This window comes from Cavia porcellus, unplaced genomic scaffold, assembly GCF_034190915.1.
Source record: "Cavia porcellus strain 051 isolate PalLab524CR breed Dunkin Hartley unplaced genomic scaffold, mCavPor4.1 scaffold_13, whole genome shotgun sequence".
NCBI lineage: Eukaryota > Metazoa > Chordata > Mammalia > Rodentia > Caviidae > Cavia > Cavia porcellus.
This window is the reverse complement of record NW_026947496.1, coordinates 19,924,528-19,937,767: the sequence shown is the minus strand read 5'-3', so window position 1 is coordinate 19,937,767 and position 13,240 is coordinate 19,924,528. Positions and strand designations below refer to the sequence as shown.

The window sequence follows — 13,240 nt, the reverse complement described above, 5'->3', positions numbered from 1 at the left end:
AGAGGGCATGTTGAAGTCCAGCCTGGACAACTTAATGATACCCTGTCGCCAAATAAAAAACAAACAAAAAGGACTGGGGGTATAGCTCATGCAAAGCCAGCAAGAGTGTCAAAGAAGGGAAAAAGGCTAGGTGCCTCTTCAAGGGCAACCCCCCTCACCCATAACCTCACTTCCTGCCAGTAAGCCCTACCTCTTAAAGCTCCCCCCACCTCCCAGGAGCACCCCCATGTGGGGACCAGGCCTTTAACAAGTAGACATTTAGGGGACAACTGAGATACAGAAATAACTTACACAGTAAGGTGCCAGTGTTACCCAGTGTCAAGTGCTGATACTTCCTGCTGCAGCCTTCTCCTCACCTCAGTGCACTGAAAGGGAGTTAGGAATGAAGTACTCTGTCTTTGTTGTGCTGCTTAAATTTGTTTTCCTGGTATTGAAACTAGGTTTATTTAGAGCTGTTTACTTAGAGGTGAAAAAATTGAACTTCTAGAGATAGATTTTTTTATCACTAAATTAAAAATTGCAAAATAATAAAATGAGTAGATCACAGTAAAGCTTCAGAATACTTTCTTTTGTTAGATTGTCAATTTTCTTCCTTTCACATGCCCCAGTAGCACAACTCCCAGTATGTTAATTAAAGGAATTGGGTTATTGTCCAATTCGTTAAAATTGAATATAGGTCTACGGTCCGGAAAGAGATTTAGCTTCGTGAAATCTGTTTTTCATTTGTAAGTTGGAAAGGGTAATATTGTTGGCTTACAGGGTTGCTGTGTGGTTAAAATGAGATAATGTGTGCAAATTGCTTAGCACAGGACCTGGCACATACAAAAAAATCAAAATGTGGATTATCATATTACTATTGATAATTATTTTAAAGAGCCTACACAACCTCATTCTTTCAAACTAAATATTTTAATGTACTCTCAAATGTTCTTTGTCTCCTCACAAGAACCCTATAAAAAGTAGCTTTTATTCTATATTCAGAATATAATGTTCGGTTTTGTGGAAAGGATCATCAAGCTTGCTTTATTTATTTATTTTGCAGTGTCAGGGATTGTGAACCCAGGGCCTCTCCCCTGCTAAGCAAGTATTCTACCACTGAGCTAAACCCCCAGCCCAGCTGTTAAGTTTTAACACTTGAATATCCATTCAGTATTCTTAAAGCTATTTTCAGAAATTTTTATGAAGACGTATTGACATTAGGCACCTGCAGGTACATAATACCAATGAAGCTTGGGATGGTGCACACACGGATGATCCCAGCTACACAGGAGGCCAAGGCAGGTGGATCCTGTGAGCCCACAAGTTTGTGTTGGTTTTGGTCTTTTTGAGACAAAGTCTCTTTCTGTAGTTTAGGCTGGCCTTGAGTTCACTCTGTAGGCTGGTTTTGAACTTGCAGAGATCTTCCTGCCTCAGCTCTGTCCGTGCACCATGGTTGGTTGAACCTACAAGGTTGAAGACATAGCAAGACGCTATCTCAAAAAAAATAAATAAATAAATAAAATTTAAAAAAAAAACAAAAACCTCTGTAAAGTATGGGGTCAGATTGGGACTGAACCTGAGATTGTATATTTATCGTTCAGTGCTGTCTGAAGAACAGTACGATTTATGTTACAGCTGAAGTCTTTATTCCAGTTGTAGAATCCTGCAATATTAAAATACAGCAACAAAACACTAGCACCACATACAAATAACTCCCCCCGCCCTTTTTTTTTTGTACCAGGGATTGAACTCATGACCTAGCGCTTACCAGGCAGGCGCTCATGCCGCTGAGCTAAATCCCCAGTCCCCTTCCTATCTTATTTTGATGTATTCATGTCTCTAAATTTCTATTTTCTTGATATTTAGTCAGTTGTGCTCAGATTTTAACTCTTAAGGAATGCTAGTCTTGTGAAGTATATGTTGTTTTTTAATTATCTTTGAACTCACTGATTTTGAATATAAAACTCAAATGTGTTTCCTTCTGTTATACAGTGGATTTTGCAACATTTATTTTTATCACCTAGGATATGGCTGTTTCTCCCAATTCTTATTTATTGTTTGGTCATTGACCTTTCCTGCTCCTTCTACATCTTATTCTATGTAGGTCCTTTCTTCTCCTATCATGTTAACATCGAAATTGTCTGAAAGAAACTGATGCCTGTTATTTTCTTCAGTCTTCAGGAAAAGAATTATCTTAGGCTAATCTGGTATCTCAACTCTATTATTATGACTTTTTACATCTCAGTTCCTCCTTTGTTAACTTAATCCTTTGCTCTTTCTGGAATTAACCATTAACTCCAGTAATTCTTCAATGCACAGAGCCATTTATCTTTATTTGAAAAATGTTCCTGAGTTCGATTTCTGGTACCAAAAAAAAATTGTAAATTTATCAAAGTACATTCAAAATGTACTAGAGAACTTTTCTAAGAATTCCTTTTGTAAAGTAAATAGTTGTCTGTTAATTAAGTATTGGATTTGTTTTTATTTTCTCTCTGATTGTTAGTGGTAGTTTTTTGGTTTTTTTCTAGGTTTGGGTTTTCTAATGAATGATTTCCTTAAAAGCAGGGTATACTTAGAAATAATTTGTGAGGTCATTTTCAGACTGTTCTGTGGGGTAAGATGCACTGATATAAGCAATAATTTGAGGTTTTCTGTATTGAATATTTAGTTGGTTCCTTTCTAAAAAAGAAAGCAACTTCTGTACTCAGTGGAGGATTTTTAAAGACCACAAGGCCCAGATCTCATCCTGCTGACTGTCATTCCTTTGTACCTAAGGTTTTTCCCTCTTTACTCTGGGGTCTGTGTTGCAGCTGGTGGATAGTGAGGTGGTTATGCTGTCTGTGCACTGGGAGAAGAAGAAGACGAGCCTGATCGAGTTGCAGGAGCAGCTGCAGCAGCTTCCAGGTTTAATAGCAGACTTGGAATCTGTGACAGCAAATCTGGGTAAGTTTGGTGTTTGTAGTTATAAATCACTTTTTTAGGAATGCGACCAGTGTCCACGGGACTTGGTCTAATTTCAGAGCTTTCTAAGAATTCGTTAAATTCTTGGTTAACTGGCTTTTTTGGAAAATAGTGAATTGTAGTTAGTATTATAGTCTGATTAAGGATTAGACAGGAAGTAGTTTTAAAGTATAGAAATATTTCTGAAAGATACGGTTTTCTATCACAGTTCATCTCAGGAAACAATTTTTGTTTATTGGTAAAATGATCCAGGATTCTTTGTGACATTAGGTTTTTTAGTTTGAAAGTATAAGTGTAGAAAATAAAATGAGCATGACTGTGTCCTAGCTGTAGGATGTGTTCCAAAAGGTGTTGCTTTAATAAGTTTTGCAACACATTTGGATAGGAAACATTTAGTGTTTTAAAAGTTCATATGCTATTTAAAATTTTCCTTTCCGTAACCTAAATATCCTGTCATCACCTGTAAATAATTACATATGTAAATACTTGGACATAATTTTATAAGTCTTAAAAAATAAAAAAAATACAAAATAGAAGCAACTTTAAAAAAATAGTAACTGACCTTAATTTTGAATTTTTTACACTCTTGTCAGAGTTGATATGGTATCCACTCAATCGCTCCATTTTCCCAACTGCTTACTGCTTACTCTCGGGAGGGTCTGTCCTTATTGAAGAGCAAGAGATTTATATTATGTGAGCAATTCAGACTTTTGATGATGCATTTGGTTGTCCTGTCCTGTAGCTTAATAAATATGTCTCCTGGTTACTTAGCCCCTGAGGAATTGTTAAGTAACAATGGCCGATCTGTTCATATTGATTTTTTTTATAGATGTGATCCATCCAGCTTATAAAAAAGCCTATTTAACTGATACTTATTTACTGATAAGTCTTGTTACTTAAGAAAGAAAGAATAATAAAGGTATGTGAGAAACTAGGAAACAAAGTTAGGAACTCAGAGATCTGGGATTGTTTTTCATTCCAGCACTTCCCTGAACAACTAGTTCTGAGATAACAATACGCAGTATATTAACTACTGTTAATTCCCTACTTTTTTTTCTTTTTTGAAATTCTGTATCATTTCTATCCTTTTTTTCTGTTTTGCTTTTTAAAATTAAAAAAAATTCCCTGTTCTGAGGCCCATTCAATTTCCTTCACTGCTCCAAGATTTAGTTTCCTCATCTGCAAAATGAGGGTCAGAGCACAGCTGGCCTTTTATATCTGCAGGTTCATCATGTGCAAATTCAAGCCAACTGCATGTAGAAAATATTCACTATAAAAATTGTGCCTGCATTGAACATGTACAGATTTTTTTCCTTGTCATTCTGTATCCAATGCAGTATAAAATCTGTATACATAATTTTTGTATTGTGTTAATGTAAGTAATCTAGAGATGATTTAAAGTACATAAGAGTATGAGTATAGGTTATATGCAGATATTGAACCATTTTATGTAAGAGACTTGAGCATCCAAGGATTTAGGTTTCCTCAGGAGTCTTGAAACCAGTCCACTGAGACAATGACCTGCCTCCTAAGGTAACTAGAGGATTAATGAGTGACGAAGGCTGTTACGGGTTGGGTCTAGATGTCTCCTCAAAGCCTCATATGGTCATAGGTGGAGCTTTTTCAGAGTTGGCTGGATCTGGAGTGTGTGATGCTGGGATTAAGGATGAATGATTACTGCCTCAGTCTCAGTATTTTGTCTCAGCGATGAGAAAAGTAACTAAGACAAATGCAGAGCACTTAACAGAGTGCCAGGTATGTCTGCTGTGGGCAGATGTCTGCTGTGGGCCGGGTGCTGTTCTTAGCTCCTCAGTCGACCGGGCTGGTATAAATCATCTGCATGCTGACAGGCTAGTAAGCATCTCTAGCCTTTGTAGATTTATAAAGCCATTTTCTGTAACAGTGGAGTATGGATGGATGGATGTTTTACAGTTTAGCTTGTGCTACAGAGCAGTTTGGAATGCAAACCACAACATGAAAATATAGTGAGGTGAACAGTGTAGGTGTCTGTGCATTGAAAGACAATGTGTAAGGAAGAAATGCAGCCTTTTTTATCCAGATTCTATATACTTTCTTATTCTTGAAATAACCACTGTGTGCATTTTATAATAAAGTTAGGAAAACATTTTTGGAAAGCACTGTATTTATTGAATTATGTTGAATTTCCACTAGAGGGTGATCTAATACTATTCCTTTCTTGAAGCTTAAACCATCAAGGGCTTGTCTTTCAATTTTCTGTTAATTTATTTTGTGTAACCTATTTTATATGATCATGTCTTCCTCTAAAATAGAAAATTCTAGATCTTAGGTAATATACTGATGTCAGAGAATGGCAGATATATACTGAGTTGTGTCTTCCTTTTGATCTGACCTGCCTAATACATCATTATTTTGCATTCTTCAGTACAAAATGTAAGAGGACATCTAATAGGGCAACTGGCACAGCTGTTATTTGATGAACTAGATTATCTTATTGTCAGGTTACTTTCTGAGAGTAGATCCTTTAAAGAGGACACTGACTCTCTTTACACATCTTTTAGTCTACTACATATATCTCATTTGTTCCATAATGGTTTTTGCAAGTTAATGCTTCTATTAAAATTTTCTTATTACCACTATGTGCTTGTTATCTTAGTATTTAAAAGTGTAATGTAAGCATTTGAAGAATCTTGTGATCTTTATTAGCTTACTTATGTGACCTATGGGTTCATAGCCAAAGATTTCTTTGTTCAGTGAGGCTAATTACTTCATTAGAAAATAATTTATTAGGTGTAAAATAATTTTAGTGTGCTCTTTCATTCTTCATATATCATTAGCTGCACTACAGATAATAGGTATTTAAAACAAATGGCACAAAGAAAAATTCCAAGCAGAATTGTTCTTCCTCTGGGGACAATCTTCTCACAAAGATTTGTGGAGCACTTTTCTGCACAGCTGTCAGGTATTCCCAAGTGGCTTGTCACAGTAAAATTCCACCCACCTTTTCCACTGATCACTAAACCAAGACATATGCTGCTGTTGTAGCGAGCGAAGTGTGTGGCTTGAGGTCCTTGTAAAGGTGTGTTTGTATATGGAGGCCTGTTGATGTTTAACGTACATGAATTCTAAGTTGGCTACCAAATTTACACAGATATGCTGGTTTTCCTATACGAAGTGAGTGCAGGTTGTGAAAGGAACATTTTCAGCCAGTTTAAATTCAGTATAAATACTTGGAATACATATGTATGTGGTTGTAATAATTTAAGAGTTTTAAAGATTTTAATATAAAATGGGTGAATGTCGGTGTCTGTGCCTAGAGTCCCATTCCCCCAAACATGCACAGCGAAGGCGCAAAGGAATGAGACAAACAGCATGATCTTTAGGGCTGCAGGAGGACTGAAATCCTCAGCAGAGCTCATAACTCTGCTAGCTGGCCAGCCAACTGACGCAAGGCAGCCTGTATTTAATCAGAACAAGCGGGGAGTTGAGTGGACAGTGGAGGAAACCTGAACAGGATCTTGGAAAGGATTCAGGTACTCCCTCAGAGCATCAGACAATGATAATTAAGGAAAAACTATCCAAAAGTCTCCTGGTGGCCTCAGCTGTTGCCTATGTTGTCCTTAAGCTGTCTCCTCATTCTCAGTTTAATCATGCCTGGGCCACACCACAGCCCTGCATGTGTCTTCAGCTTCAGCGCTCTCCAGCAGATGAAAACTTGTATTTAAATATAATTCGGTATTTTGTTACTGGTTTCAAACTTCTTAAGAGTTAAAGTGGAAAATTATCAGTGCTTTAACTCACTGATAATGTGGCCTGGTTTCACAAATGCACTACTAATAAAGTATCATCATGTTTTCTAAGTTCCCTGCTCATGTTTGTATTATTTTACAAAATTTAGCATAAGCTGTTAATATTTAAGTTAGATGAACATGAATCATAGATTTATTGACTCTTAAATTTTTTTTATGTTATAGAGTAATAGAGTCATTTTACCACAAGTCGTTCTTAATGGAATTCAGCAGACTAGCTATTAAGACCTAAAACTGTGCAAATACAGTATTTACCCTTAAGTCCTGTACTTATTCCTAACATGACAGGACACAGATGGTCATGTGATGTCAGAGAGAAGCTCCCACAGTGGGGAGAGAGCCTGTGTGCTGGAGGCAGGGCTAGCACAGCCCCAGGCCCAGGGGTGCAGATGGGGGTGCAAAGGGTGCACTTCAAAAACAGGTGAAGCAGGAAGGCAGGATTGGGGGTCCTTCCTGGAATGGCGAGTGGGTCTGCTTGGCTGAGAAGTGGAGTGCATGAAGGACAGCAGTGGTGGGATTGTTACAGTGCCTGTGACCAGAGAGTGATAGGCTCCATGAGTGCTGAGCTAAGGGGTTTAACTTGCTCCTGAGAAGACTTGGGAGCCTTTACAATTTGTTTAAAGGGGAGAATATAAATATGAATCTGGTGACAAAATAATTAAGTGACCACAGACTACACTAGGTATCCTCAAATTCGCCATTCAGGGGGGAAAAAAAAGGATCCTGTGAGCCTATTCAGAAGGGTGTTTCTTTTTTTTCCTTTTCATTAAGAATTCCAGGTTGGTACTAAACCACTCACACCTGGTTCCCCTGTCATTAACAACAGTGATTGGCACACCAAGCAAAGTTTGTACGTAGAACAGAATTCAGTCCATGAGAAATGAATTGGCCTGCGTGAGGATCGACTTCATTCAAGCTCCTGGCCCCATTAGCTCTGTAGTCAGCCAACAGTGCCAGAATCTAAATGGAAATTGCCATCTGTCCAAATAAAAATTAAAGACATAAAAAGAACATAATTATCTAAATAGAGTAGTTATGACTCCATTACTTATTTTCTTTTAAAAAATCATTTGAAATCTAATTCCCCTTACATCCAGGGGATCTTCAATCTAAGAAGATACATCACAAAAAGATTTATAGGTACTGTATATGAGTGTATCAGGAAAAAGGAAAATGTTACTGATACTGTGATCCATAGATCTTGTGTTCATTACATTGGTCAACAAGGGTACAAGTTTGAAGTGACTTTTATAAAATTTAGCTAATCCTTATTGTCTCTGTATGCATGTTTGTATAGTTATTTAATTTCTGTCAGTGCTAAATTTAGGTACTTTAATTCACTTAATCCTTCTGATAACTTTGGAAGGTGTGTATTGTTAGCCCCTTTCACAGATGAGATGCCACATCACATCTCTTGTGGGTTTGTGAACTTAGACCAGTTCTCCAAATGGCAAGAGTGTGTTTGGTATCAAGGAACCAGGTCACTCAGGGTCAAGTGTATAGAATGTAACTCTACTTTGTGTCACTAAGCAAAGTGATATCTCCTTTTGTTTTTATTTATTTATTTATTTATTTGTACCAGGAATTGAACCCAGGGCCTTGTGCTTTCCAGGCAAGTGCTGTACCACTGAGCTACCTCCTCAGCCCTAAAATCTCCTTTTAAACAATGTTATTAGCTATGATAGGCCTGTACATTTTAAGACCTTATCAAACTAGATACAACAGAATGACCAGAGTATTGCCCCTTCAGTATTGGTACTATTGCACTAGCTCCCAGGCTAACTCTCCTAGTCATTCTTCTACTTAATAAAAATTTTTAAATGTGTAAATGCAATTAGTATAACACCATTTTGCCTTTTTCTTTGCATAAATTCTTTACCATTTAAAATTTTTTTTAAAACCTTAGATATAATTATTCATTGATTAAAATTTAAGTTTTTACTCAGTGCTTTACGTAGACATTCTGTAATCTCATATATTAGTTTTTTTATGTGTCCCCAATGACAGAGTCAAAACAACTATGAGCTGTGTGACGATCAGCTTTTTCCAGACATCCCAGTCTTTTGCAGTGATAAATTGGTATGATAAAAGTGAGCACCTGAAATGTCTTTAAAAAGAATTGCTAAACTCCTTATCCTCTCATTTGCATTATTCAGTAAAAATTTCATTTATTCCAAAACTCATGTCTTTATGCTTTTTGGTCCTGTCAAATAGAAGAGGGAGTTTTTGTAAGCCCAGATACTTAGTAGAGTCAAAATTTAGGATATCAGAATTTGTATTTCTAGATCCAAGAAAGATGAATTAAAAACAGGCAAAGTTTGCATCTTACTATCTAGCACTGCAGGATGAAAGTTGAAAATTTTTCCCTTAACCAATGCTACAAGAGCTACTTGAGAAAGTCCTGTGAAATTGTATGTAAATGGAGGAATCGCGTGGTAGCTGCTGTAGGTAAGCAAGCCCCTGACTACAGGGCTGCACAACCAACTTGTCATAGATCTGCCTTCCCCAGGGTATTTCCAGTTTTCTTTAAAGATGAAATTTTATAAATGTCATTTAAAACCAAATATTTTGTTGATCTGTGTTGGGTATGGTAGAGCATGCCTGCAATCCCAGCACTCCAGAGGCTGAGGCAAAAAGATTACTACAAGTTGGAGGCCATTCTGGGCTACATAGTGAGACCCTATCTTAACCCATCTCCAATACAATACAATACAGTACAACACACTACAATGCAATACAAATTTTGTTGATCAGTAATGATTAAAATTTTGTTGGCCAACAAACTATGGGTCTGACAGATCAAAATATCAATAGTATTTTCATGTTTCCCCCAACAAATTCATACTTGTAACTCATCTCTGGGCTTGTTCTTGAAGTTAATGGTGAGGGACTCATTGTCACTTCCCAACTTGGGAACTGTCCCTGCCGAGCTCAACCTGAATGTTAGATACCATTCTTGTGAGCTCTTGCCTTCTGCTCTCCAGCGAGGTTGCCCCTGGCATTTGCTTCCCTCTACCGTAGGCATCATGAACACCAAGTCTGACCGGTGCAGCCCCCCAGTGAGACAGGAGATGCTCTTGTGGGCGACAGTTAACTGCTGCTTTATTTACGCGGGCTCTGGTTTATATATTTGGCCGTGACCAATCACAGGCTGTCACGAGGAAGCAGGGCGGGAATGGGACGCAGGCTCTGGCTACTATATCCAGCTGTGGCCAATCGGGAGTTGCCACAGAGTCGGCAAGGGTGAATACGGAGTGAGCACAAGGTGCGCACGGGTTGGCTAATTTAAAGAGGGACGTAGCGCATTGCGGAAGCTGGCGTGATCCTTAGTCCCTGGTGGGGTATGGTATGTTGAGCGCCTGCGCCCAACACAAGTCTGTCATCTCACCTGTGTCTCTGTGATGAGTAGGTGTCAGTTGGTGTCCTGTAAATAGTCATGAGGCCATCTAAAATCTTTGACCTCTAAACTTTTCTATGTAGTCCTTGCCTCCACACCTGTGACTTCTGTTCACTTAGCATCCTGTGCTCTGGGAATCATAGTAATGGAAGAAACTGGGTTTGGAGCCCAGCTGGGTCTTAGCTCTGTGGCTTTGGTGAGGTGCTGAATTAGTTTCTCCAGCCTTTGGTCTTGTGTCTTTTCAGTGAAGGATTTAGCCAGATGATCTTCATATTCAGTAAACCTGTAGAGCTCTGTAGTGTAATGAAAGATGAGTCACCCAGCAGGCAGCACTGGGGCGCTGCCCATCCACTGACAAGCCTGGCAGCCGGGCCTCCCAAGTATTTGTACATAGCTCCTGTGCCTGAGAGATTTATGTCTGCAATATGCCAGAGGCAAGACAAATGCCGAAGTACTTGAAGTCATAAATATTAAATTATGTTGGTATAATTTGTGTTAATTATATTTTGCTGGGTTCTCAGGGTGTGAAAATTGTTTATTCACATATGATGTACAGGATCATTAAGATACATATAAGATTAATCACAATAGTTTACTTCTTCATCATCCTGGTTAATAAAGTATTTTAAGTATTCTGGAAAATAACCTGTATGTTTTGAAAACAGTTGAAACATACTGAAAAAAATAGTTTTGAAGTGTCCTTTAATGTTACTTCAGGAAAGTTTAATGAAGATTATTAAGCAAATGCAAAACAATCTCAATGATTTAAACTTTTGACTTTTTGACACTTTCTTCATGATCAGCAATTCTGATTCTTTACATGTTTCTTCTTTTTGTCTTATGTACTTTTAGCTCATCTAGAGGCCAGTTTTGAGGAGGTAGAAAATCACCTGCTTCATCTGGAGGATTTGTGTGGGCAGTGTGAGTTAGAAAGATGCAAACGTGTGCAGTCCCAGCACCTAGAGAATTATAAGAAAAGTAAGAGGTAAGTTTAAAAATTGGAGTATTCCTTTTCAGCTTCAAAGTTTTCCACACTGCTTTTACATTCTATTCTTTAGAAAATACTGAGGTTTCAACCTGTAAAGCTCATTATTGAGATTTCTAGAACTTTTCTTTAAATGGCTGACCATGGCCATTTTATAGGGATAAGTTGTAAAAAGCCAAGGATGGAGATAGGCATCTCTGTCACAAAGGTGGGAGGGAGCAGAACAAAAGGTGAAGGTTCTGACTAGCTGCCTGTGCCTAGTTTTTCCCCAAAGGCAAGTGACTGAGCTCCTTTGTTTTGGGCTGTTAGTTTGAGACAGGTTTTCACTATGTAGTTCAGACTGCCCTTGAATTGCCAAACAGTCCTCCTGCCTCAGCTTCCCAAGTGCTGGGATTACAAGTCTGCACGACTACACTGTGGAGAGAGGTTGGATGGGTTGTCATGTACTAGCAATGGGACTTATGGCAGATTAATCTCTCTTGGCCTCAATGTCATTGTTTTATCATGAGAATAATAATGTACTGGTCTTATGGAGTTGTGAGGGTTGAATGGGTGATTGTCATCTAATTCTAGTGCTCTGTGGGTATTAGTAGTAATGGTGATTATCCCAGGCCAGCCTGAACTGGAGATGGAAGAGAAGTTTGAGGTTAGTAACTAGCTAATCCAAGTGTGCCCTCCTGGCCCCACCACCGCCATCACTGGCAGGGCTAGAAGTTGGGAAGCCTTGGACACCATAGCAGGTGTGTCTGTGGTGCTGGTGAGGGGGCATGGGACCAGCTGGCTGTGCTGGAGGCTGACAGAGGCTGAAGGTAGTTTTGGTGGACGGAGATGGAGAGGTTGACAGAGCATGCTGCTGCTCTTTGAGTTATCAGTGCGTTGAATAGTTCCAAGTTGAGGACTGAGCCGCTGTTGTGGATAGGAGGGGCTCGTCACTGACACACAGGATGTGAAAAACGTTACACATTGCTGTTAGAAGTTTCCTAAAATTATGCTTCAGGGTGAGTCAGAAGCATTTCCTAAGAGTTTTAGGAGAAAAATTCTTCAGATTCTTAGGGGTGCATCTTTTCTTTTAAAAAATTTTTGTTAATATTTTTGTGATACACAGTAATTATATTCAGCTTGGGGAGTTGATAAGGAACCATAGCAATCACCTAGGGTGGGCTAGAGGTTCCATTCAACCCAGCTCTTCCCCTTCTGGATGTCTTCCCGAAAGAATTAAAAGAATCACACCACAGTGATACATGTGCACCCATGTTTATAGCAGCCCAAATAAGTAGCTAGATCTTGGAAACAGCCTAAATGTCTATCAACTAAGGAATGGATAAAAAAGATGTGGTGTTTTTATTCAGTGGAATACTACTCAGCCATAAATAAGGGCAAAGGAGACTTACAGGCACGTGGATACAACTTGAGACCTACTCATTAGTGAAATAAGACACATATGTAAACATTGTAGTGTTTCAGTGTGAGAAACAGAAAGAAACAACCTGTATGTATGTGTATACAAAAGATAGTTAAGATAGTTTTACCACTGATTTCTCTGAGTTCACTAAAGAGAAAGATTTGTGCTAATATTGTTGGGACAGTTGAATGCAGATGTCTTATTCTCTGGGTGAATGATTTAGGGATGACAGTGTGCAGTGTATGTGCCATTGTTGCCCCCTGATTGATATGTTTTGAAATTTTGTTTTAGTCTTTTTTTTTCTTTTTTCTCTTTTTCTCCTTGAAATAAAATGGATTTGGGGGATGAAAAAAAAAAAAAAGGAACCACCTGGGGCAATAGTTTAAAATACAAACCACTAGCGGGGTATGTGCTTGTAATCCCAGTACCCTGGAGTTGAGGCAGAAAGATAACCAGTCCAAGTCCAGCCTGGACAACTTAATGATGTAGGGAGACAGTGTCTCAAAACTTTAGAAATAAGCTAGACATAGTGGCACATGTCTGTAATCCCAGCACTGGGGAGGCTGAGGCAGGAAGATCACTGCAAGTTTGATATCAGCCTGGGCTGTGTAGGGAGTCCCTGTCTCAAAAAAATGAAAAGCAGAAAATTGAATAGAGAACTAAGGAAGTAGCTCAGTGCAGAGGCACTGGGTTCAGTGTCCAGGAACATCAACAACAAAAAGCAGACT

At 38.6% G+C, this 13,240-nt stretch overlaps 1 protein-coding gene across 3 annotated transcripts in view; it reads left to right on the top strand.

The window, feature by feature from the left end:
* Dtnbp1 (dystrobrevin binding protein 1) overlaps positions 1-13,240 on the top strand; it is a 118,662-nt gene that overhangs the window by 23,555 nt on the left and 81,867 nt on the right. For all 3 annotated transcript variants that reach the window (XM_063259906.1, XM_063259904.1, XM_063259905.1), the window contains exons 5-6: positions 2,790-2,922; positions 10,978-11,110. In XM_063259906.1, coding sequence (XP_063115976.1) covers positions 2,790-2,922; positions 10,978-11,110 — 266 coding nt within the window. The remainder of the gene's footprint in view (positions 1-2,789; positions 2,923-10,977; positions 11,111-13,240) is intronic.